This window comes from Notechis scutatus, chromosome 1 (genome assembly GCF_049901735.1).
Source record: "Notechis scutatus isolate UNSWTSFEM ecotype Mainland chromosome 1, rNotScu1.2, whole genome shotgun sequence".
Taxonomy (NCBI): domain Eukaryota; kingdom Metazoa; phylum Chordata; class Lepidosauria; order Squamata; family Elapidae; genus Notechis; species Notechis scutatus.
In genome coordinates, this window is record NC_142009.1 from 181,692,048 (window position 1) to 181,719,292 (window position 27,245).

The 27,245-nt window shown below is 38.7% G+C and overlaps 1 protein-coding gene across 2 annotated transcripts; it reads right to left on the reverse strand.

The window, feature by feature from the left end:
- Nucleotides 1-1,016: 1,016 nt before the first annotated feature.
- FAM171B (family with sequence similarity 171 member B) lies at nt 1,017-26,706 on the reverse strand. 2 transcript variants are annotated; one of them, XM_026668027.2, is made up of 8 exons: nt 26,227-26,706; nt 13,964-14,197; nt 12,026-12,118; nt 11,088-11,246; nt 7,735-7,905; nt 4,857-4,973; nt 3,171-3,294; nt 1,017-2,719 (listed from the first exon to the last, which is right to left on the reverse strand). In XM_026668027.2, the coding sequence occupies exons 1-8, from the start codon at nt 26,411-26,413 to the stop codon at nt 1,384-1,386; spliced, it is 2,421 nt and encodes an 806-aa protein (XP_026523812.2). In that variant the 5' UTR covers nt 26,414-26,706; the 3' UTR covers nt 1,017-1,383. The 2 variants fall into 2 exon arrangements, with proteins under 2 accessions (XP_026523812.2, XP_087805730.1); XM_087949604.1 differs by lacking the exon at nt 26,227-26,706 and adding an exon at nt 25,844-25,867 and having other exon boundaries at nt 1,245-2,719.
- Nucleotides 26,707-27,245: the final 539 nt, after the last annotated feature.

Genomic DNA, 27,245 nt, shown 5'->3' on the forward strand with positions numbered 1-27,245 from the left:
ACACACTTATTTTTGGGCAGATAGATTTCGTGTCTGAGCATTCTCACATGACGGTGGGTCTTCCCCCCCCCCCCTAAAAACAGTTAAAAAAAGAAAAAACAATATATCCTCATGCAAGAACTTTTCTGCTTCCGATTACCCCCATGCTTACAAGTTGCAACGGAAACACGGAAGCAGGGAAGCGGCTGCCCAGCTCCGGAGCTCCACACCATTTTTTTTCAGAGGGGAATCTGTCACTCGAGTATAAGCCGAGGGGGGGGGGGTTTCAGCACAAAAAATGTGCTGAAAAATTCGGCTTATACTCGAGTATATACGGTATCTATACATATTGGAATCCTTCCCCAGGGAACTTTCCAAAATCTTCCATTTTGCATACTATCAAACTATGGTGTTCCCCTTTATTTTGTGTGCCTTACAGATTTATTATCAGATTAGAAATTTTGGGTATAACAAAGTAGTCCCACCATCCCAATTTTTTCATTAACAAATTATAGTTATGGCTAAATTTAACTCCAAATGATTTCAACAGCTCATAAGCAACAATTGACTTTCATGACTTATGACAAAGCTAGCTGAAAAGGGAGGCACATTATCCAATTGCTTTATACCACATCTCTTTTGTCTTTTTAAGGCTAGTACAGAATGCTGTTTCTGGTGGAAATATCTAAAAAGGCATCTTTTTGGCCATGTTTACAATGGCACACATTGTGGGCATAAGGGGCCAAACTCTGCCTTTATTACAATAATATAAATCCACTATCCTAAAAACGGAGCACAATTTGGCTCAATACAAATTGGAATGGCAGAAGTCTTCACACTAGAAATACCTTCTGGATAACAAGTCCCTAATTTTTCCTCCCCCACCAGAAAAGGCTATATAGGAATTTATAGTGAGGCAGGATGTTACATTAGATATGAAATACAAGATCTCCTATCAGCATTTCGATGAAAAATACCATACTACACAATATCAAACCATATTATGACAATGTCCATTATCAGACACTAGTTGCAAAAAACCAACGCAATTTGGTATCAACAAAACTTCTTCCTTGCCAGTTGTCTAACCAGTTCAAAGCAAGTAAATGAGATTCCATACTGGTGTCTTTGAGACAATGCATATATGTCCTTGCAGATATACCACAGAATAATCTTTCAGGTATAGTTTTATAAACGTCCTGAAATTGAAAGCAAGATGAACTGGTTTTCAGAAAACAATACTCCTTAGGAAGGTGTAATCTGCTGTGTGTCTTAAAAAAGCAATGTCACCTACATCTCACTGCCCCACTGAAAATGACCAGTGCAAATTTACAAATAAAATGATAGAGAAGAGGTAAAGTCTACAGGACATGAAACAACGAGAAGATAAACATTACTGTAATGTTAATTTTTTGGAATGAGTGGTCTCTCATCTCTCTTTTTCCAGATGTTTGTTTTTCCTTCTGTCTTAGTTAGACGTGGTCTTCCCTGTTTCTTCCCAGGGGGAGGACTAGCCTCGTGTTTTTTTGCTATGCTTTTTCTTCTAGGCATCTCTTCCGGGGACTCTTGCTCTATGATGGGGTCATTACTTCCTTCTGGCACATGCTTCACAGCTTGATCCTCCGGGGTTGAAACCATGGTCCCACATTCACTGGTATTCAGATCCAAGTCTTCTAGGTAAAGTGTCTTAGAATGCTGAGTGCTTTTAATAAAGGTTTTCTCCCTCTCCAATTTTCGACTTGGATTATGCTCATTCATATCCACACCTGAGTCTAAGCTAGTATCATTGCTCTCAGTCTTCCTGCCCTTCTTGAGATCAATGAATGAATGCCTCACTTGAGCTATTGGTTTGCCATCCAGTGACACAAACCATGCTCTTGGATTTGGACACTGTTTTCCTTTTGAAAGCTCCAGTAAGGTTTGCTCTGAAATGCCCTGAAGTTCTGATGAAAATGGTGTCATCACCACTGCTTCATTTAACGTTCCGGGGACAGAAACCGACTCCAGCAAGCTACTAGTGTAGCGGCCCCAGTTGGCAGTCTGAGGAGACAAGCCTTGTTGCCTATCTATAGCAACTGTTTCATCTCTGGATGTTGGTTCCTGCAAGTGAGCGAACATTGGCATTTTGGGCAACGTCTGTGTATAATTTTCGTGATTCATACTCTCCATCACAGGGGTGTAGACTAACTGTCCTTTTCTTGGTAACGTAGCTGACTTTGTAGCATGCAATTGCTCCTGGGAGTGAAATAGCTCAGGTGTTTGAAGCATAGCACCAGGCTGGCTATAGAGATGCATTAATTGTTCTGGGAGGGAAGAGAGTCCATAGATTTCCTCAGTCGTTGGGAGATACTGATTCTGTTCTTGTACATTTTGGGAAGGAGGAAGACTTCCATTGAGATGTTTAACTGGTGGAAGATGTCTCAATTCTGTTTTGGCTTCCAAGGACTGGGGTGAGCTCCTACACTGGAGATTTTTACCAGAGAATTGGTATGGAGTACCTTCTGTGTAAACTTTAAAATTGTCTTGGACTTGCCTCTCCTCACCTTCAGCTGAAACCCGTCTCTGGGGGCTATAAAATGCCACTCTGGGTGAATACAATCTAGATTTGTCCTCTGGCTTCAAAGATTCTTTGGCTGCACCAATATGATTTATGTGAGTTGTTGAAGTTGTTTGGTCTTTTCTTAAAATGTCTAGTTTAGTTGGACTTTTCTTTCTCTTTTTTGGACGACCACATTTATCCCTAAAAAAAGAAGCAAAATAAAAAAGAAATATTAAAACTATGTTTTAATATATATCAATGCAATTATCAGTAGTAATAGTTTAACCCCATCAGGCTCATTTATGTAATTTACAAGCTTATCTTTCTTGTAAAGAAAGAAAACATCCACTTAATTTCGGATTTTAGCAAATTGTATGTACCTACCTACATTTGAAGTAGACTATCACCACAACTAAATCTATATATTTTTTAATTGTACATTCAGCAATATTCTTCAAAAACAGTATAAAAGAAGAGTGTTACAGAACAGACAAATTAGCGTTTCCTTTAAGTATAGAAAGTGGGCATGAATTGTAAATCAATTATCTTTCAAAAGCAAAAGCAACCTGAGCACTAATCCGATGTTTTCAAACAGTGCATATTGTGATCAATTATGGCAAAAAAAATGCATTACCATCTTATCCTGTCTTACCTGCAAAAGCAAAGCAGAAGTGCAAAGAACCCAGCAATGATAGTGATGGTGCCTCCTAATATCGCCGTGAGGAATACTGTGTGGTAGGCAGTGATATCTTTAGTAACTGTTGTAATAATGGAATCTGTGTTTTTAATCAGAGAAAGGAGATGCAGGGATAATAAAAGTTACCATTTTTGTACTAGCACAGACTGAGCATTCCTGTATTTCCTGACTGGGTTTTTTCCTGTACATTCTGATACTGGATTTTTCAGCAAACAAGGAGACATGGCTGCAAGCCTCCAGCAAAAACGGAATAGAGAATTTCACATCAAAGAGCATCAGGTCTACAATGTATTTATTGTAGAAGCAGTTTAATGGTATGCAAGAGGCTCTGAGATCAGTTTCATTCATTGTCTCAATACTGATGGGGTCCTACCTCAGTCAAAATCATTCAAGCAATACGCATACAAGTAATTCACAGGTTATAACAGCAATTGGGATCAGAATTTGGGTAGTTAAGTGATGTGGTCATAAAGTGTGACATCACACAAACTTCATGGCTTAGCAATGGCAACCTCAGCAGTCTAGGCTGCCGTTGTACCCTTAAGAAAGCACAGGTTGTTAAGCAGGAAGAGGTGGCAGTTCCAGGCAAAAAAGCCAGTGGGTGAGAGCTGCAGGTAAGAGCTATGAACAGATGGGGAATTGCTAGGGAAAGGGGGCAGGTGTGCAGGTGCAATGGGGGGCACTGCAGGGAGGCACTATGGAGTAAAGGTAGACACCTAGGCCTGCACATGAGTAGATGCCACAGGTGGGTATTACAGAGCACATATGGGGGTATGGGTGCCACAATTGGTGGGAGGTGCCACGGGCAGGTATTATAGAGAGCACGCTAGTGAAAAAGCATTTGAGACCTGCTGGCTTTCCCATTGATTTTTGCTTGTGGGAAAACTATCAGGAAATGTCAGAAACCATGATCACTTGACCATGAGCACACTGCAGTATCATAATTGCAAGCCAGGCACTGGTCACCTGGGTTGCAATCATGTGACCATGGGGATGCTGCAATGGCTGGAACTCCAAGGAATGGTTGTAAGTCCCCCTGATTCAGCACTGTCATAACTTTAAATGTCACTGAATGAGTAGTTGTAACATGAGGACTACCTGTATATAGAGAGCATTTACCCAACAAGATACATAGATCTGGGTCATATTAGATAAGTAAAGCATACTATATTCACATGCACTTGTTCTTCCTGCTGAGGGTTTGAATTCACGTTCAAGCAAAAATTTAATATCCAACCTGAGTAGACTGGATATGAGAGTGAAGCTAATGATCCTGACCCACATACACATTAGATTTTGAAACATGTACTTTAAATAGGACATTGCTTCACTCTAGGAACTCTTTCCTAGGCTCTTATTAGGAACTGAATTACCATGTGTACTAGATGTTTAGTAATACAAATCTGTGCATATCCTGTAATACCTAATTGGAATATTATAAGAATATTACAATTTATTATGACTCAAAGTCATATTTTACAAGCCTAAAGAAACTCTACCTTCAATATAAACAATAGAGATAAATCTCATCATCCCAATTAAATTTGGGAAGAGTTAGACTTCTATGTCCTGTGTTCTGACTTTATGAAAATAATAAAAATTAAGACAGACATGACATAATTTCCATTTCCCCAGTTTTACCTCTAGCTCCAGACAATGGGGCTGCTATCCAATATCCCAGACTTGGAGCAGTATATGTCCATACTAAGTGATCGTCCATGTTCTTTACCATTCCCAAGCCACGATTAATCCAAGCACCTATAAGACAAAAATAATAATAAGATGCTTTCTTTCAGACTTTCAACTAAAAACAGATGAATCAAAAGCTTCAGGCAACTCTTTTATACTCATAATGATATACCGTATTTGCCGGCGTATAAGACGACTTTTTGCCCTGAAAAACATGCCTCCAAGTGGGGGTCGTCTTATACGCCGGAGGACTCCGACTCCCACTTCGAGCTTGAGTTGCAGCTGGGAGGAGGCTGGGGGAGCAGTGTGTGTGTGTGTGTGTGTGTGTGTGTGTGTGTCGGGTGTCACTCGCCACGCGCTGCGCAACCTTTCCCCCTCTTCCTTCCTTAGCGGTGTGGGGAGGAGAGGATTCGAAGATCCTCACGTGCGGCGTACTTTTTCTTTTTTTCTTTTTGCACGCAGGTTTTGCATGCGGGCGGCTGTAGGTTAAGGATGGGGAGCCCCGGGTGGGTTATCAGGTTTTACGGTGCTTCCAACATATGCGAACGGTGGGAGAGCGGAGAAGAGAGCGAGCGAGCGCCCTGCTGTGTGAAATCCTGCTGTCAAAGCAACACTGGGGGAGGCAGGGTATAAATTTACCAGGTTAATGTAGCAATGGTGATTAATGCCCAGAACATTGTTTGCGGGTATTGGTGTGTGTGTGTGTGTGTGGTGGTGGTGGTGAGGAGAGGTTGTCCTTTGAATGCGGAAAAGTAGGTGTGACCTTGTGTAGGAAAATAAAGAGATCCTTTTAGCGTGTTTGGCTTCTTTGCCTCCCTCGTTCGTTTTGATGTGGAGATAATGGCCTTCGGGCGGGGGGAAGAAAACTGTAGCTGGATCATTTCAAATTTCACTTACTCTCCTGCCTCACTTCAATATGTCTGAGCGACTCCAGATACTGGAAGACTTTTTGAATGAAAGTGTTACCTCCATATATTTTTTTAAAGAGGGCCACTTGGGGAAAAAAAAAGATTCTAAGGAATTCCTTGTTTCTTGATTAAAGAGAAGGCATTGAATATACTGTTCCTTGGCAGCCTTTTCAGTGTCCGGGTTTTTGGTGTGTGTGTGTGTGTGTGTGTGTGTAAGTGTGTGTGTGTGTGAGAGAGAGAGAGAGAGAGATCAGCTGTATTGAGAAGAGAACGTTTCCTGTGTTCTCATTTTATTTACAACATATTTTATGCTTAATGGTAAGCAATGAAAAATATTTTTAAAACTCATTTCTAAACTCCATAGCTATTGGCATATTCTTGGTTCAAAATTGGATTAGCTCATTTCAAAATTGTCCAAAGCAGAAAAGTGCGTCAAAAAAAAAAAGTGCAAAAGTGGAAGGTGTGTGGAAGAGGGGTAGTCTTATACGGCGAGTATATAACAAACTCTATATTTTGAGTGGAAATGTTGGGGGTCGTCTTATACGCCCAGTCGTCTTATACGCCGGCAAATACGGTACTCATAATGAATGTATTAGAGGCAGATCCACCTAATCCAGCATTGTTTTTCTAAAAGTAGTTAATGATGTAGTGCTCTATCTTTTAAAATACCTAAAACAGGTAGTCCTCATTTAACAACGGGTTGTTTTACATAGGAAGTCATAAAACTGGCCTGCCTGACACATGATCATGTGATGCTCAGGGGTCAGGCAGGCCAGTTTTATGATCTGTTACAGTGTTACATGGTCATGTGATTGTTTTTTACCGGTTTCAAATGAATGGGTTTGCTTTATGACTGTAATATTTGCTTAACCACCACTCCGAAAAGGGCTGGAAAATTGCTTCTGGTCACATTTGCAATCATAATTCCAGGATCAATTACGATTGTAAATTGAGGCATAATCCAAGTTATGTCTCAAAGCAGTTAAGCATTTATTATTAAAACGTAGACTTTAAATCATATGCAGGTTTTTCCAAGAATGTATATACAGGTCAGCCCTTTGGTGACATCGGCGATTGGGACTGGAATTTCTGTTGTTGAACAATGCCATTGTAAAATGTGAATCACAAGGACACATTGCTTAGTGACAGCAAGCCTGGCTATCTCAGTTGCCATTGTAACCCTAGGCCTAGGATGTGTGAGGTTTTAAAAGTGAGAAGAGGCAGGCATCCAAGGTAAGGAGTATGTGGGGAGGGGTATCATTGCTGCGGGCATGTGGAGAGTGCTACAGATGGATGCTAGGGAGCTTGAGCAGGTCTCAGGTAGGTAGTTGGTGGAGGCTGTGGGAGGGCAGGTAGAGGCTTCAGGCAGATGGGATAGTACTGCAGTTCGGCAGGTGGTGCTACAGACTATGATCCCTGGGGTCTGATGCTCCATAGTGAATTCCTCAACAACAACAACAAAAAGATGGCGAAATTTACTATTTACTGGAGCAACCTGTAACCTTCCCTCCTGGCTTCGTCATTGACTTTGCTTGTGAGAAGCTGGCCGGGAAGTTCACAAATGGACAATCACATGTAACATGCCTCACTACATCATCATCATTGTGAACAGGGTACCAGAGTGCCCAGATTGCAATCAAAAGACCGTGGGGATGCTGCACCTTTTTAAAAAAGGCCGTAAGTTTATTTTTTTTCAACTCTGCCACCACCATAAACAGACATAAACTGAGGTCTATCTGTAAACTGCAACCTGTGCTCAAAAACTAAATAAAAATCCTAGATCAGATGGATTTGCATCTAGGAAAGCATATTTAGGATAATCTCAATGGGGATTTTTTTTTTTTACAAATAAAGGAAGCTGATTAAAACTAAGCTTTCTTCCAATCATAAGCAATACCCCTTGGCTATGAGAAAGCACTCACCTGTTTTCATATCAAAAGTCCAGGCTGAGATAGGTTCTCCTGCTTTTACCGCGCTTGTAGGCAGAAGAGGTAAGGTGATCTGAATGGAGCCATCTACCTGCAGTTCTTTCCCACTCGAAAATATGTTTACGCAAATTGCAGCAAGGGGAGTCAGTTCAATACTTTTGAAACCTAAACATACAGAAAAGGTGGTGTTAATTTACTTTTCCTGTTAAGGAAAACATATAATAGTTTTGAAACAGCTTGATAAAATGAGTGGTGTTTGTAAGTCATACAGAGAGGGGTTTTTTCTCCATCTCCTGTGATGGAAGTGTCAAACTCGCAGCCCACGGGCCAGATGCCTCACACACTGGCCAGATGCATCATGCACTGGCCCAGGCCCGGCTTAGTGAAGGGGAAAAAAGTTGTGACGACAATGCAAATTTGACACCCCTGTCCTATGGGTTCCTGTAAAACCATTATAGCTATTTCATCTGAACCTGGAATTATTCCACTCCTGAAGTAGAGACAAAAGTGCTTCTGCATAATTACTGGTAGTAGCAGCTTTGTTTTATTTAATGTTTTATTACATTTCATACATAGTTATGTCTGTAAAAAAAGTGTCATTTACCACAGTAGTTGATTAAAGCAATCATATGTGGATTTAAAAACAGAATGAGTACTGTCAAGATTTTAGTATATTTCTTTAAAGGAGTAGATGGTCATCCTCCCCTATACTATTTTCTGCTGAGCAACCCCCTTTTCCTTTCACTTGTATTTTTCTAATTGTCTGATTATCAAATTAGATATTAGGTAAAACTATCCCACTAAAGTAAAAAGAAGTCTGAAAACATATGCTCTAATGAGCTTCATTTCAGTTTAGAAATATGAGCAATGTTGAGCTTAACCACCAGATGGAGATAAAAACAGAAAAGCACTTACGTTTCCAACCGTTCATAATTAAATATGGAAGCATGTTTAGATAACACCCAACCCAAGAGAGAGATTAAGAAGTGACAGATCCCATTCACCACCCAGGAAGGATTTGGCAAATGAATGTTTCATACTAAAGTACTTTCCAAGGAATATTGACATGTGAATATTTGCCAATGGATTGATACAGCAAAAGGGACCAACCACCAGTTCTGATTTGTAGAGTGTTTTATCTCTGCAGGCATTCAAAAAGCCAAACAAGCAGTAATGTAAATTGGCTAACCTTGATTGAATATACCTTCTATCCAAAATTCCAAGCTATTTCTTAGAACTATTAATGTTAGAATTGTTGGGTTGTAGGGGTTCTCTGAATCTGATTTTTCATTTGTAAACATTTCATAGCCAAATTCTTAGATACCCCAAAACATATCAATTCTTTAAAAAGATTGTTTTTCAAAAAGTATATTGTTTTTGCATCATCATTTTTTGTGTTTCCAGGCATCTAAATTGTCCAACTTGTCAAAAAAATTTTTTAATAGTTTCCTTGTATTGTGTTTTAATATCTTTTTCAGAGGTTCTGTCCTTTGGTGGATAAATTACCCCATTCCACTCTTCCTTTGCATTATCTACTTTCATATGGTAAGTCCATTGATTTATTCATAAGTTCTTTGTAAAAAGTAACCTTGTGTTCATTTGGAGCAGTGGTCACCAACTGGTGGTCCGTGGACCACTGGTGGTCCGCGAGAAAATTTTGGTGGTCTGCAGAAAAATTATTTGCATTTTTTATATTGCCCTAAATCAGGATCCTCAAACTACAGTCCCTGGGTCAGATACGTCTAATTAATGTTTGTGTTGCTGCAGAGAGTCTCTCCCTTTGGGGTCTTTTTGTGTGGGCCAGAGGGGGGCAGAAATTCCGACTTGGGGTCTGCTTTAGCCTCCTGGTGTGGGGCTTTGGGCAAAGGCTGGAGGGAAGTGCCGCTGGTGGCGAAAAGCTGGAGGGCCTTGTTCCAGTGGGACGTGGCTTGGAACGGGCTGACCATCTCAGCCCGTTGAGCCTCCAGGTGCCAGTACCTGGCCTTGCACTCTTGCAGGTCTTCTCTCTGCTTGGAAAGTCTATGCTTGTAATCTTTAGTGAGGTGTGCTTCTGTTGAACCCCCTTCTCGGTCAGATCTAATTTGAACTGAGCCAGCTGTTTTGCCAACTCTTTCTGGTGGTGGCTGCTTAGCTACAACAACTGCTTCCTGTCGGGGCCCTAAGGAGCCCAGGCAGGCAGGCAAGGAGTGGCTGGGAGGGGAGGGGTGAGTAGAGGCTGGTGAGGCACCCCTCGACGTGAATCACATCGAGTTGGCCACGCCCACCCAGTCACATGACCATCTAGCTACGCCACCCAGCCTGTCGTTAGGCAGATCATATTAACGATCTGTGGGATTAAAATTATGAATTTAGCAGTCCCTGAGGTCCGTAAGGTTGGTGACCCCTGATTTAGGACATAAATACTCACTATCAAAATCTTGGCCTCCTGTAAATTAGCTTCACCCTCCACATATTTACCATGATCCTCAGTCAGTATCTGTTCTGATTGTTTAGAAGTTAAATTTGTTGTTTATGTTGCAATACTGCAGTTACAACTATAAACTAACCAGCAAATATCAGTTAACTATACCATATGTTAACCATCATTAAATGAATGGTTGTAAGTTGAGGACTATCTATACTTCCTCCTGAATGGTAAGGAAGAGGGGTGGAGTCATTAATATGTCAATTATGCAACAACCTTTCCTGTTTGCTACAATCTTTCCTTTTGGCTAAAGTAACTATCTCAAAAACATTGAAAAAGTTTAAGGTAAATTTTATTTCCAGATAAATAATTTATTTAAAAAACAAGCAAACCACAAGAATTTTTGAGGAATATTTTTATTAAAAATGGTTTTATTCACATTTTCCTCCCTTATCTTGCTACATTAATAAAGTATAGATTACGTTTCCCTGTAGCAGAAATATTGAGTACATATACCTAAAACCTCTCCTTCAAATGATATATGCATCTATGGTCTATTCTCAAATTAATATAAACTTCATTTCTTCTCTTTTTGGTTTATTTTTTTTTTGTCCTACTTATCATCTTTGTCATTTTCCCCTATTGCTGATATTTATCTATTTCATTACAATGAAAAATAAACATAAAATTTCAAGTAGAGATACGATGAACATTTTGGCTTTGGCACTGTAGCACATCTGGAATGTAAAGTGTATCATTGTGTAGTTTTATCAGCTTATAGTCTCAAGAATAATGTCTCCTTATGTCTGCTAAATATAAACCATTATTCATCTAGAAGGTTACATTAAAAAGGCCACAATAAGGGGATGAATACTGGCACAGAGCTTTTAAAGATGAGGTAAGAATGATAAACCCTCAAGAATTAATGATCAGTCTGACTTACCTGATTTATTTAAAAGAATTCCTGTTGTATAGAAGAAATGCTCCACTTTTAAAAACTGTTGTGGCACTGTAAGATACGCTGTTACATTAGTGATATGGTGGTTTACAGGAAGTTTAATTAAATATTTTGGAAACTGAACACTTGGCTGAGATTTCGCCTCTGAAAAATAGGTAAAATTTTAAACCAGGAATTTAGTAATGCTTTGTTTAAATAATTTTATGACCAAATAAGAAATACTTTTTTATCTCTTTCCAAGCAATTACATGTAGTTGCAAATGTTCTAGAATTACGCTACATGGAAGCTAACATTAAAAAGATGAGAGCATAAGACAAAACAATGATGTATGCAGTATCCAATTACTAAGGTGATACAAACAGAGCTTATAAAGCTGTCTAAAAATATAACCAAACTTAGAAAAAAAAGATGAGCTTCATTTGTACACTTCTTCCTAACAAAAATATTCTTATTCTGCTTTTGTCATCTTTAATCCTAGTTCAGAATGCTCCATCATCATTTATACTTTAATTCTAACCTGAAATAGATTTTGACAGAAAAATCAAGAGAGAATATCTGCCCTAGTCTTTTGCAACTGCAAATACAGGTAGTCCTTGACTTACAACAGTTCATTTAGTGACCATTCAAAGTTACTGAAAAAAGTGACTTATGACCATTTTTCATACTTACAACATTTGTAGCATCATGTGATCAAAATTCAAATGCTTGGCAACTGACTCATACTTATGACCATTGCTGTGTCCCAAGGTCATGTGATCCCCTTTTGACAAGCAAAGTCCATGGAGATGCCAGATTTACTTAATAACCGTGCTTGCACCCCATATATTAAAACACAATGCTGGAAACTGTACTGACTTCGGCACATGGCTATATCTTAAGAGAAAATGGTTTGCAAACCTGGGTATGTTCTGTTCTTACTTACCAGATAATTTCCCAGTGATTAAAACTGTATCATCAAATAACCATATATTTGCTCGGCTTTGGGGGAACAATGAAAGTGTAACAGATGAATATACTGTGGGAGATAAAATAAAATTATGTAAGTATGTATTAAAACACTGTTGCCCTGAAGTGTAGTAAAACTTAGATGGAAAAAGCTGTATCATCTGAAAAACATAATGATTATTTTGACTTTGATTAAATAAGGCTCAGGCTCAATTCCATGGATGTCCCATTTAGCAGACTTCAGATACAATGGATCACTTTTCATTTTGAATAACACTTCTGAACAAAGGATGCCTGTTGGTTGGTAAAGAGGAGTCAGGCAAGAGTTACTTTTCTCAGGTCTCTACTAAATCAATTTTTTTCCACAATGAATTTTTCATAAGATCATCGTAAGAGTCATGGTGGTGCAGTGGTTAGAATTCATTATTGCAGGCTAATTCTGCTGACTACCATCAGTTCAATCCTCACCGGCTCAAGGTTGACTCGATATACTTCTGAGGTCAGTAAAATGAGGACACAGATTGTTGGGGGCAATATGCTGACTCTGTATACCGTTTGAGAGGCGGTAAAGCACTGTAAAGCGGTATATAAGCCTAAGTGCTATTGCTATCATTGTATGACCAAAGTCCTAAATCTCTCAACACGTTTTTATATTTTTCATATATTACTCATACACTTGACACACTTTATTTTAAAAATGGAAATTTATAGATTTTTGTATATAAGCCTAATACATTTTATTATAGACATTATAATTATAATAATTATAATTATAATTATTATAGACAACATAATGAAAAAAGTATGGAAATAACTTCAGCTAAAATTTAGGAGTACAAATAGAAATCTGATTTTTACAAAGATCAGGATAGGATTTGCTTTCCTTTCTTCTTGCCTTGGGGAGGAGGAAATAGAAGATTTATGTCAGTTTGAGCATAATTCTTTGTAATTTTGCTAGAAATGCTCTTTACTTTTTGGGTGAATAATATATTCAGGTTTTTTTTTCATATGTATCTTAATAAAAAGAAATGAAGGTAACAATACATACAGAAACTTACGTATTGATATCTCCATTTCTCCCCCTTACATACAGAAAACCTTAATATGGATTTTAATTTTACATTTAATCTGCTAAACTTGTTATTTTTTGGTGGGGAAGCATGAGTATATGTCCATTTATGCATGCATATTGCTAGTTGAAAACACAAGTTATTTTCAACAAAAATTCGACCAGATGATACAATAAGAGATCTGAAAAACTGGGTTTGACAGGGAAAGCGTTAGCCAATGAATGCAAATAATACATCAATGGCAACAAAAGAGCAAATACATAAAATTCTGTACTATGGTAGAACATTTAGTAAAGATGGAAAATGGATTGACAAAATTTAATTGTGCAAAGGCTAAGAGAAAGATAATGTATCACATGTGATCTGTTGTGAGAAATGGATGTCAAATGTCTGTGCGTAAGAGCATACTCCTCCTCATTTTATTATATGGAAGTGAGGATTTGGTTTGTTAGGAGAAATAAAAGTAAATTTAATGCAGTGAGAATGGATTATTTAAGTGGCATGTGTATAAAAAATAAAGGAGATTGGGTGAAGATTGAAAGGGTGATGAATACAGAAAAAAGCAAAAATAAGTGACCAGCATGAAATAAATGAATTAAGTGATTTATTCAATGAAAATAAAAACCAAATCACAGAACAAATATAAAAATATTATATTATTTTATATTATTATTATTATATTTTATATAAATATAAAAAAGGAAAGTAAATGAATAGAAAGGAAGGGAAAATGGAGAAAGCTAGATAAAAAGCATATGCCACCTAAAGAACTACACAAATTATCTTTTAAAAATTGATTTAAAGAAAATATTTTTAAAATGGTGTTGTTCAGCTTGCTAACTTACTTGGCATTCTCCCAGTTTTCCAAGGTAAAGGTGTTAACATGTAACCATCTTTATAAGAAACAATGGTTAAACTCAGGCCTAGCTGATAGGGAACCTGTATCAGTACTGCTCCATTCTTTCCAGTTAGCGTAGAATTTGTTTTAGTATAGTTGACAAAAATGTCTACAACAGCGTGGTATAGATACTGATGACTGATTATATCATTAACTTGCACTTTTAGGGTAAACATAGGTCCTACAAGAAAAAGAAAAGAAAAGAACAATCTCAATTATTTTAGTTAAATTCCAGATTTTTTTTTAAAGAGTGGGGTCTCTGATTTCTTGGGGATGCATTTTTGAACATCTAGGAAAATATTTGCAGGTTTCATGACTTGAGAGAAAGCAAAACACAATCCATATTAAGCTAAGAGTTCTATGGAGAAATAGATATTTGTATTTTCTTACTTATATGCTATAAAGTATACACTGATTTTGAAGACCCATAAAGATGACTCATGTATATTCCCACCTTCAAGTGAAAAAGTGGAGAGAAAGTGTGATGTGAGCTAACCAGTACAAAGTTCCTCTGAATATTTATGAGGTACATGGTGGAGAAAAATAGAATAAATACATTTCACCATGCAAGATAGGTTGATTTCAATCACAGTTCCTATTTGGTAGTTCACAGTTTTCTTCAACACATATTCAGTTACACAAATAACAATAAAAATATTATTTCATCTGAAGCTAAATATAATTTTTATAGAATTTGGAAGCTGACAGTCTCTGAAAAATTACACCTACAGAGAGACAAAAGATTTGTGCACTCTATATGTTGCAAATGCAGAAAGCAAGATTATTTGCATCCTAATATAAATTGCTGTATAATTGTTTTGCTAAGCTTTGTTCAGCAATAGTGAAGGATCTTAAATCTTATTTTTCCTGGAATATTTTGTTACCAAAAAGCAAATTCCCATACGCCCCCCCCCCAAAAAAAACCTTGTTTTTCCTGAAGATGCCATTTCACTACAACAGCTAATATTGTCATATTAGCTGTCATATAATAGTCTATAGCTACTGTTTTGATTTTAAGGCCAAGAAAATTTAACCTGGAATAAAAATGCAAAGGTTAGAAAGCTGTTTCCAGAAAGCATGAATTAGGAAAAATAAATAATGTCCCTACTTGATGGAATTGGTCCTGATTGGAAACTGAAGACATCAGGTATGGAAGCACAAGTAGGAGAACAGGATCATACTACAGATTGTGACGAACACAGCATCTCTAATCACTTTAGACCTGCACTTTCATGTTCTGGTATAGAGATTAAATATACATTAACTCAGATAAAACATGTTACCTTTGGCTCACAATTTCTTGAATTACCAGTTAGAAAATACTTAGTAACTAATGTGAAATTCTTGGGTGGACTGACAGCCTTCCAGTTGCAACCAATTTTTCATTGACTGTTTCAAGTTACAGTGAAGGTAAACAAATAGTACCTTATGTCCAATCCCCAACGTTACAGCTGCTACAGTGAAGTCATGTGATCAAAATTTGGGCATTTGGCAGCTTGCTCTCATGTTGCTACAACTATCTCTACTTACCTCTCTCTACTTACCTATTCCCCCATCTCTGCTCTTTTGGGCCCCTGCATTTCATAGTCTCTGTTGCCTTGCACTCTGCCGCTTTCTGTCCTTTGCTGTCTTTTTGTTTTTGCTGATCAAGCATATTCAGCCTGGCTCTTCACAAGCACCTACTGACTGCATGAGGTCTTTTTCCCCAAGATCGCATGGGGCGGTTTCCTCATAATATTACAGAATTACATGTGGCCAGCAGGTTGCCTCGTGATGGGCTACACTAGGCATGCCCAAGTAGCAACGGACAACAGAAGGTGGGCAAGGTCTGGTAGAGAGATGAAGTAGGGAAGCACAAAGCTACAGATGGCTTGGAGTACAGGGCAATGAGGGCAACTGGTGCTTTGCTCCATGCTGCTGGGCCATGATGGCTGGTGCTTCATGCTGTAGTGCTGGGCCCATCTCATGTCATCCAATCGCATTTCCAATAATGAGGATAGAAAGATGTATGGAAGGGAAACGCAGCTATTGCATCCAATGGACATTTTCAAGCACTGGAAGATAGTCCTTCTTGGAAAATCAGGTGAGTCCAAGTATTGTACTGATTATTTGTTGTAGAACTAAGAAAACCCACATTTATGTTCTCCTCCTGATTTCCCTCACAGGTTTGTTGAGGTGGCCATAAAATAAAAGAATATCCTCCCTCTCTAGTAGCCCACCTTGAGCTTCAAGAAGAAACACAGAATACAAATGCAATAAATAATCTAATCTGTTCAAGACTTTGAAGTTCACTAGCACACATTATTGTGCAAAGCAGCTTCCATATTGGCTCTATACTAGCAAGCAATCAGTTCTGGTGTTCAGAAATAAACTAAGTGCTTTTTGCTTATTTATTAGTGCTACTTATAAATGTAATCAATAATGGGTGAATGCATATTAAAAGAATATATATCCTCCGTGGAAACAGCAATGGATTCCTGGGCGCTATGCTTTCAGATATGATTGATTTCCATTTGAATTCCTGCCAACGAAGGCTGGTTCACATGTTTTCTATAGCTAATGTAAGGACAGACACTTGTAGCATCATCTTCTGTTTTTCTTATAAACAAGTTCAAGATTCTGACATTCTTTTAATACATGTGGAGGCAGTCCCTCCTGTAACAAATTGTCCATGTTTAGGATAAAACTGCTTATTTAGAAATCTCACTTCCTCAGATCCTAATAACTGGGTATCGTCCTCTTCACAGCTGTTTAATGACCTAGTTTTGTTCAATATTCTCAAATATAGGACTATATGGCTATCATATAAAAGCTTCAGTTCCACAAATATATGCTTAAAGAAAGGACTGAACTGTAAAGGAATTACTATCAACTAAATATACAGGCTTGGGATATAAAATGCTTTAAGTTTTGTTTTCCAAATACAAAAAGAAATGCTTACTGAAGTCAGCACTTTCCAAATTCTGTTTTTATTCTCTCAAGAGTACTTCTTAAATACAAATAGAATCTTGAATTTTATATCTGAATCGGCCCATATTTCATTATATGCATTTTGAATACCCTTTTCCTAATTTCTTATCTGCTAGTAATTACATACCATGATGGTTGCCCCTGGAAATCTGGGAAAAAATGGTTGGGGAGAGGGAGAGTAGTGCAAGGTGTTGGAAAACTAAGTGAGGATCTGGAAGGCAGCTGCAATGCTATGCAAAACAAATCAACTTCATGAGCTGTCAGAAATGGCAGTTGCTATGGGCTGCCGTTCAGGTTGCTGGACGTAAGGAGGATGATAACCATAACAGAATGTCATTAGAGCTGGCAGAGCCGGGGACTAGAAGAGTCCCTTAATAAGGTCTAGAATTCTACCATTGTTCCCACTGTCTGACAGGCTGATGAGAATTTCTCCTGCCACTTTTGAGTGGCAAGGAACTGGCTTGCATAGGGAGGAAAGAGGGGTTTCTCCTTTGCTTCTCCACTTGGTACTGTCGTTGTGCTCATAAGATCTTCTGTCATAATGTATGGAATTTCACATTCTCTTCCTCGGCACTAAATCAGTCCCGAAATCTTTTGACTGTCTTTTCAGTTTGCCCTATTTAAAAAATTCCTTATGTATGCTTCAGATTTTGCTAGTAGCTACCTCCAATATGCATTTCCATCTCACTTGCTAAAGATCTTGGGAGTTCCCACATGCAGGGTGATTTATTTGGTCATAGCTGAATGAACACGATCATTTTCCATGTCTCACTCATGTTATTTCCTCCTCAGACTTATTAGAGATATGAAAGGTGCACTGACCTATAAAGAAGAAATCTGTTACCTCGAAGATACCAGTCTTCTCACTGCATTAACTCAGCATGCACAGTATCATAGAAGGCCAACAATAAAAGTGGCTAATAGATTCAGCTCACCCCAGTAGGACAACTCAGAGGGAAGCTGTGCCTCTCTGTGTGAGTCTGTCACAGGTTTGGTGGTGGGCCAGGCACATAAACACAAGACTTTTTCCTCTAGTGAACTGATAAGTAGAAGATGAGAATAGGAGCTCTGTTTCTCTTAGGAAGATGTTGTTACAGGAGAAGGAATGGCTACTGTGCTGCCACTAGAGCAGGCCTGTCAAACTGGAGGCCCGTGGGCAGGATGCATCACATGCAGGCCACTCCCACCCAGCTCCGCAAAGGCAAAAAACATTGTGATATGTCACGATACGTCACGTGACGTGATTGAGTTTGACACCTGTGCACTATAGTCTTAAAAAACAACAAAATTAACCGTGGGAAGAATTGTTATTTGCATTTAAGTGTACTATGCATGTTTCGTGCATTTTTAAAATTCATAATGAATACTTCAAGAAAGAGGACCTCTAAACTGATTACCATTTCCATTCAAATATTAATTCCAAAACTTAGTTAAATGGGGCTGTTTTAACTTTTCAGTGCATAAATCCTATTTTAAATTAATACAACAGGAATTGGTTTTTTTAACCTCTGTATTGCTAGAAAAGGCCATGAGAAAGTCATATTATGAATAAAATGATGATGTTACCTAGTTGGCTAATGAAGTGCCTGCAAGAAAATAACCAAACTCAGAGAGCACGAAGGACTCTACAGTTCAGCCCTCAGCTACAAATATTCTCTTCTATTCCACATAATGATGAACTTCTAAATAAACCACAATTGGTATAGTGGTAAAGCTTTATATCAATCAAGTCAATATGCAACCTAATTTGGGCTTCAATTGTACAAATATACTATAAAAACAGAACTTTTCATGTTTTTATTCTACCTGAATTGCTTAACATCTGAATTTCTCCATAACTAGTAAAATGCAGAAATGATGGGCAACAGCTAGTGGCATTTTATCATGCTTGGTGGACATATGAAAAAGCTAGAAAATTTTGGATTCAAATATATTCACTGATTCAGAGGCCTTTGAAGATTAATATACAATTAAGACCAAAGGATTTTCTTTTGGGATTGATGGACGAATAGTTGGAAAAAAGATCTGGAATTTTGTTTTTGTATATAATTGCAAGGAGGTTATTGTATGCAGAAGAAATAGAAAGATTAGGCTTTGCCCACAATGGAGGAGCAGTTGGTGAAAATGATGGAACTAGGCAAAATAAACAAATTGACTTATTTGATAAAAAGACAATAAATTTATTGCTTACCCTTTATGGATTTTTAAATTAGATTATTAAGAGTCATGTTGTAATCTGAGAGTAGGAGGTAAATTTGTAACTGTACTTATAACTGCTATAAAGATTGGAAGTCTCTGCTTTCTTTTTTCTTTCTTTTCTATTTTTCTTTAAGCTTTTGCTCCATTTCTTCCCTTTCTTTTTCTTTACTTTTTAGTTCATATTAATTCGCAGTAGTTTTATCTTCCCTTTTAACACTTTTAATAATATAAAAGAAATATGGCAAACAAAAGAAATAGTAAAGATTGTAACCAATTATGCCAGCAAATCTGGGAACAGCATAGCAACCAACAGATTGGAAGAAGTCAATCTACGTACTAATACCAGGGAAAAGAAACTCAACAGTGTGGAAACTACCATACAATATTTCTAATTTTACACATAAGTTTTTAAAAAAACCACTTAGGACCATTCAATATAGACTACAGCCATGGAGATGCCAGATGTTCAAGCTATAAATATGATGGGGAGACCACTAATCCACAGCATCACTTTCTGATCCAGATAAACAGGGACCCAAACATAGCAATAAATCACCAAGACTGATTGCTCTTAAAAGTAATCCAGACAAGACACACAAACCATGACCACCTGCCAATTTTGGATCAATGAAATACAATCTCTAGCTAGACTTTACCAACAACTGGCTTGCCATGTAGTGTGACATACTACAGGGAATGTGAAGTCAAGCAGCCATAACTTTTACTGTAGAAAAACAGAACGTAAGGTATTGCTCAAGAACAGTTAGGTATGAAATATAGAAGGAATTAGAAACTGCTTCAGCTACTCCAAGATAAATTTACATGAAAAAGAACTTAGCTAATATAGCTGGTTCATATGCACATGTGCACACACACTGCAACCTATATATTTTCAATTCACAACTTCTGTTGCATTGGTGCCAAAGCATGGACAGATAAATTAGCCCATACTAAATCTGATTACAATACACAACTCATTTTTAAAGTACCTTTTATGAGCCTGTAATTTCTTAATTCAAGATAGAGTCACTGTCTTATAATTACTGTTTATAATCAGAAATAACTACAGAATCCAACGTATCTAAATATGTGTCATTACTTGACTTTATTTTTCTGCTTCAAAATAATCTATCAAACACCTGCTGTTAAATTAATTCAGTCACTGCTCATGAAACTTAACAGCAAAATCCATTTTAATAAATAATATATATGTGATAAAATATTTAGAGGGCAAGTTGATATTTACATGAAGGCAAGCTAAATTGTGGAAAGTGTTTTTTTTTTTCAACTTCGTTCATTGAATTTTTCAGAGGAAAGCAATCAATAGAGGCAAATATGAGGGCAGATAACAAGCTCAGAGAGCTCAGATAAAGCATCAATCTTATACAATCCTTATAGATTTGATTCTCTTACAAAAGAATTTAAGAGAAAATGTAGCATATGGCAAGTCATTACTTTCAAAAACCTCAAATTATAATGAAGAAATATACACTGACATGTATTATTTCAACAACAAAAAATCAATTACTATAGAATAACTCCACATAATCAAGAAATCCTGCTCAATGTCCATACAATTAAAATGTAGAAAGTATTCAATTCTTATATTAGCTTTCCCAAACTATCCAAATGGTTGGCCTACATATACCATCATACCAACTAGAGCAGCGATGGGCCTTGAGAAAATTTTGGTGGGCCGCAGAGACATCTCACCCCCAGAGCACCCTCCCAAAGCAATTAATCCAGGCTGCGCAGAAACACAAGGCTGCGCCACCCACATGGCCCGCAGGAACGCTCCCCCACCCACTCACTCCTTACCCGGCAAACTTGCCTGCTAAAATTGCTATTTTTCCTTTTTCCGACCATCATCTGTTCTGCTGTGCCGGGAGATTTAGATTAGCTAGGAAGCAGAAAATGGTTGGATCTCTTGCTTTCAAGCTAGTCTTTAGATCTTCAGCTTTGCTTCCCTTAGGACTGAAGGTTCACTTGCAAGCAAATTCAGTGCAGACTCACGGCAAGCAAATTTGAGAGACTGAGCTAGCCAATGGCAGATAGATAGATCACTGAATGATTCTGTGAGCAACTCAATCTGCCTGCCTGCTTTACCTGATTTTGGGTAAAGGTCTTTTTAAATAAAAATTCAATATTACATGGTAAAAGTTTAGCTTGCTTTTTATAAAAAATTTATGTGACAGATTGAACAGCCAATTCAATATTTATATAAATGTTTATATATAAATATTTATATAAATATTTATATTACAAGCCATGCCCAGCCAGTCACACGACCAAGCCACACCCACAAATTAGGCCATGCCCTCAGAACCAGTTAGTGGTCCCTGGGATCTAAAATTAGGAGTTTGGTGGTCCCTGAGGTCCAAAAGGTTGGCGACCCCTGAACTAGAGTGCCCAACTGAGATTGAGTATTATGGAAGCTGCTATCCAATATAGCTAGTCAAACCAATTACGTGTTGAATTTTGACCAAGGACATCTGGGTTCAAATCCTTCTCTTATTCATGAAATGTATTATTTATTATTTGTTATAATTTGTTTATTATTCTCTTATTCTATATTTTGCATATTGAAGCTGAGGAAGTTTGGTCATGACATTTTTCTTTTGTTCTTAAAATGTAAAGCAATCTCCTAGTCCTATTCTATAGGATCAATTCTCAAGACTAATCTCCTGAGCGTGAATATGGTAGAGAAATATAGTGCCTCTAGCAAAACTATGATTAATTAAGGCAAGGAAACAAGTAGAAACAAGAGTTACACACCTTGCCTAGTTGTCTCTTTCTTCTTGTTACTGTATGAAAACACAGGTGTCTTCTGGTATTTGGTATGATAATAGATTTGGTCATATACAGAATTCCTGTGTAAATCATTTTTCCTTATAGTTTTCAATGAAAAAAAATGTAGATGAATAAAAGAAAAAAATACATATAAAACAGTTAGGGGAAAAAGGTAAAGCAGAAAAGAAAAAGATTATATAAAGGATGACTTCCATTCTTCTCTACAGTAGTCACAAGTAACCTTATTTTCTCTCCTCCTCTTTTAGCTTCCATACATACCTTCCTATATTCAATCCTTTTTAATTAAGAAAAGCAAAAATCACCCAAGGCATATTAACTGTTTTGTTGTTTTTTTTGGGGGGGGGGGGGCAGTCAATTAAGGGTTTTCAACATTTATAAAGGTACTTATTTTATCCCTGATCAAACAAAACAATTTTGCATTCTTTCCTTGTCAAGTATCTTCTAATAGAAGCTTCTTTGGGTAGAATTATCTTTATATTAAATTACTGTTGTATAACTTGATCTCTTGTCACCTTCCTGGCCATGTGCTGGATCTGGAGCACCCTGTCCATTTCTGTGTTCACATCTTCTCCTTTCCATACCATAAATTATGTTAGAATTTTGACAGTCCTCTCCTTAGTGCCTTCCCAAGGTTGTTTCAAAATTATTCTCAGTCTCAAATGAACTTTTTCCTCTCTTGATTCCAATGATGATATTCCAGGTCTTCATTCCTCAGGCTGTTTTCTGGGATCTCCATTTTTTCTTATATTTGTTTACCATTCTTGAAGCATTCATGACTTGCATACTACTCATTGTATGATATCTATTCAGGGGTGGGATTCGAATGTTTTAACAACCAGTTCTGTGAGCGTGGGTTAGTTGGTGGGCGTGGCTTGGTTGTCATGTTATTGGCTGGGTGTGGCCAACTCAATATCACTCACATCGAGGCATGTATCTCCTCGCCTGGCCTCTCATGACTGTGGGGATGCTGCAACAGTCGTAAGTGTGAAAAATGGTCATAAGTCACTTTTTTCAGTGCCATTGTAACTTTGAATGGTCACTCCACACAAGCAAAGTACCAGCAAAGGAGGGGGAAAAAATTCCAGAGACGTTCCTGAGATAGGAAGTCTAGTCCTGCCAAGAATGTAACAAGGGTTAACGGAGAGGCAGTTTCTGTAAGCAACACCAGGATGTTTCCTTTCTGCCTTCCTTACAGGATTAGGCCAATAATTTCTTCTAATAACCGGTTCTCCGAACTGGTTAGAATGTTAACCGGTTCTGGCGAATAGGTGCGAACTGGTAGAATCCCACCCCTGTATCTATTATACTGTATATCTAAATAGATAATTATTACACCAAATTCTGTATCATAATCTGTGTCCTCACATCTTATTTTAAAAGGCTCTTGATCAGATACTTCTATTTCCATTAAAAAAATACTTCTTCTACACAATATTTTGAGCTGCTTTTGCTTTTCTGAATAACATTTCAGAATAAAACGTGACATGTTCATAAACATTTCTGCAATAAACAATTTCACGCATAATTTTTACAAATGTATTAACTTATTTCACCTCTACTAGGATTCTTCTGGATTTCTTTTCTCTTTCCAAATATATACCCTGTTTCTCCAACAATACGGCCTCCCCCAATAGGAAGTCCCAGCAGGTTTTATAGGCATGAAATGAAATTAAGCCCCTCCCCAAATTAAGGCCTATATTAAAACATGCGAAATGGGGGTGGAATGGTGGGGGCCCTTGCCATTAGGAAGTACTTTTGTTGCACACCCAGATATAGTGCTGCCTGTGTTGACCCTGATACGAAGTGCCCCACCAACGCCGGGGTCAACATCCAAGCCGTCGCTGCCCGCCCAAAGATTCAAGGGGGAATTAAGTCACCCCTAAAAGACAGCCTAGCCATTTTTTCAGGGCTCAAAAAAAAATAAGACCCGGCCTTATTATATGAGAAACACGGTATGTATTCAATATAAAATGTTGTTGTATTATTTTCAGATTATCCTCAAGTATTCCCCTGTTCCACATCCTGAACCTCATACAATAAAAATGCATAAAAATGTGGATCAAAATTATCTCTCAATCTTAATCTTATTAAAAACTCCAGCTTCACTTAATCATATCACTATATCTTTCACATGGATGCTGCTTAACTATAGAGTCATATTTCCATAAAGAAAAAATGTATTCTTGACTCTCTCTATATTCAAGCTACACTGAATTAACATGATGCTAAAGACATAAATGATGAGCTGCTAACTTCAAGTAGTCCTGATCCAAACATTAAAAATAAGGCTTCATAATACAACAATGAGTACCGATTCTTTCCTAACACAACTATAATGAGGAGAATCTGCAAAGCAAGATTGATTTCAGAATCTTCCTACGGAACATGGTACTCACTATTGGCAGGAAGGTATACATATGGGGAGGGCAGAAAGTGTGCACTCCTTGTTTAAGCACTGTAAAACAAATGAGCTTATAGATTCGTATCAGAAGGAAGATAAAATACAGATTAGTCTTTACAGCCAGGATATACTTACTTTTAAGACATGTTCACTATTATCTTACAAACTAAAGACCACTTTCAAGTGGCATACAAAATACATTGCAAAGCCACCACTTATCTTGGAAAGGATAACACAAAATGATATATTTGAAGACTTAAGAGAAAAAGAGCCAGCAAAGTACACTCTGATTAGGAAGAAAAAAACAACCCACCTTTATCATAAAAAATTATAGGCAATGTCACAAGCCAACACTTATTTTGTAAATTAAACCATTAAACCACCAAAGATGCAGTCACAGATCACTGGATACCTACACTCCTGGCTGGATGTGTCATGCATGGAATCATTTGAACCAATGCCCAATGAAAGCAGAAAATGGAGTTGCCTAACAGCACATTCAAATGCCAGCATTTGCATTAATGTAGAACTGTAAATGGTATCTACATACAGACAAAACACAATTTTGATATGTAAAAAAAACCTCCAAAGCTCTGTTTAAATTATGGACCCCAGCCTACAAATGGGAGGCATCTTGTACAAGAAAGAATAAAATATTTTCCTTTCAGTGGTTACAGGGGAATTGCAAAAGACAATCAAGTCGCCATATGCCAAAGGAGCTGCTTTTATATTCCCTTTAAAGTAGAGCTGCAGCTGCTCTTCTGGAGCCATTAAAAACCCAGCAGTGGGGAAGAAAGAGCAACTGGAGGGCTAATTCTCACCTCCCAAGAGGCAAGGAAGACGCTTCCTTAAGCACACAGTGGTCAAGACCCCTCCCCAGCAACCCTATCCATAAATAACAAGTGACACATGTGGTCTAATGTAATCCCCCTGAGAAAAGGGGAGCCTGCCAGACTCAAAGGAAAAGCTTAGGCATCTACTACCTGGGGAAAAGCTGTCTGCAACCACAAATTGAGGGGGAATGGAAGCAAGCTAAAGGGAAAAGAAGGTTTACCTAGAAGAGATAAAAATAAGGTGGCAGATTAAAAAAAAAAAAAAAAGGCACATTCTCCAGACAGGGAGCATTTTGGGACAGAGAAGGTTTATGCTACTACACCATTACAATCCTCCCCACTAGAAGCCAACCTCATTTCCCTACCTAGGGAAGAAACAACAACCCTTTCTAAAAATCGTGGAACCTTTTGATGAAGATCGCCCTCTCCGGGCTTGATTTCTTTTTCATTTTTTTTAAACTGAAGAAAAATTAACTCTAGCTTCCTGGCCTTACCCATCCACCTAAAGGCAAGCACTGAGATGGATCTGAGGCAAAGGATGCGACGGGGAAAAGGCGACGGGGAAAAGGGCCGAGATGGCCGCAAACTGTCAGAAAACAAGGAGGCCGTTTACATAATTGCGGGACGGAGGACAGAGGGCCCCAGGAACGAGTAGATGCTCTCTGATCCTCTGCAAGCCTCGCGCATCCATCCAGCCTTCCAAGCGCCAGACAGCCATCCGCCATCCTAGAGGAAAGCCAAATCCTACAAGGGAAAAAGGAAGCGCGAACTACTGCTTGCCGAGGAATCAAATGAAGAGAGGACCGAAGCAGATCTAAAGGAAAGGGAATGGCTGGAGGGAGGAAGGGAGGGAGAAACATCCCTCGCAATGCCCCAGGCATCCGAACGGTGCAATGGGACGCCGAGGATGCCATTCAAAGCCAAATGCTGGCGGCGTTTGGGTCGCAGGGAAGAAAACCTTTGGCCAACCTCCAGGGCTGAAAAGACAGCACCTACCTGGAGCAGCCATGGAGGAAGGCGGTGTCGATAAGCCGGCCCGCTGCTGAGGACGCCTGGTTAAGCCGACGGCGCTGGTGGCGGCCGCGGAGCCCGGGCGGCTCTTCAGCAGCAAGAGGAGGAAAAACGTCGCGGCGGCCAATCCCAGCAGCGAGGAGGTCGGCGGACGCCCGCGAATCCCAGGCATGGCGGGCAGCCGGAGAGCAGCGGAGGCATATTGCGGGCGAGGAAGAGCGGCCAAACGGCGGGAGCGCAGCCGCCCGGCCCCAGCTGAGCCACCGCGACACGAAGGAAGCAGCTCCCAACTCCTTCACGCCTCCGCGCCGGGAGCAGGAGGCGGCTCTCTTGCAACCACGTGACACGGAGGGAGGAGGCAGAGGGAAAACGAGTCTTCCCCCAGGGGAATTGTTTTATCGACCCTCACCTGTGCGTCGTTTGGTTTGGGGAGGTGCCCCCCCCCTTTCCTGGAGGTCACCTGGTGCCTTCCAGATAGTTTGCAAGTTAACACCCAGCACACGGTTCCCGACGACGCGAGATCCTAGGAGTTGTAGTTCGAAGTGTCTGGAAAGCTCCACTTAGATTTGGTGTGTGTCTTGCTGTTTTGAGGCAACCTGCTGTCGTTTCTCTTGGCCTTTTGGCGAATATTTCGTTGTCCAGAAATGGCATCAGGGTGCCCCTCCCTCGCCAAAATGCATAAATGCCTCAGGCGAATAAGGTTGGGGGCCTCAAAGATCAAGCATGGAAAATATACTGGTTTCATATTTTAACCTGGAACTCCCCTGGAGCCATAATCAAATAATAGATTATGTCTGCTCATATGGGTTTTATCTTAGCTATTGGATCTAATCATTGTTAGCTCTGCCATGATGCAAAAACAGGTCCAAGTACAGATCCTGTTAACTGTGAGGCATTCACATGAAATCTTAAAATCAAAGGCTGCATTTGCAAAGAATGAGTCACCACAATCCCCAACAGTTGATGACATCACTATGACACAACCCCAAAGATTCAAATATGCT

Excerpts from the sequence above, each read along its gene's own strand:
- FAM171B (XM_026668027.2), bottom strand. The coding sequence starts at position 26,413 with ATGCCTGGGATTCGCGGGCGTCCGCCGACCTCCTCGCTGCTGGGATTG. Across the intron at positions 12,119-13,963 it reads GAAAACTGGGAGAATGCCAA|TATATTCATCTGTTACACTT; the intron begins GTAAGTTAGCAA and ends TATCTCCCACAG. Across the intron at positions 7,906-11,087 it reads AATTCTTTTAAATAAATCAG|GTTTCAAAAGTATTGAACTG; the intron begins GTAAGTCAGACT and ends CTGTATGTTTAG.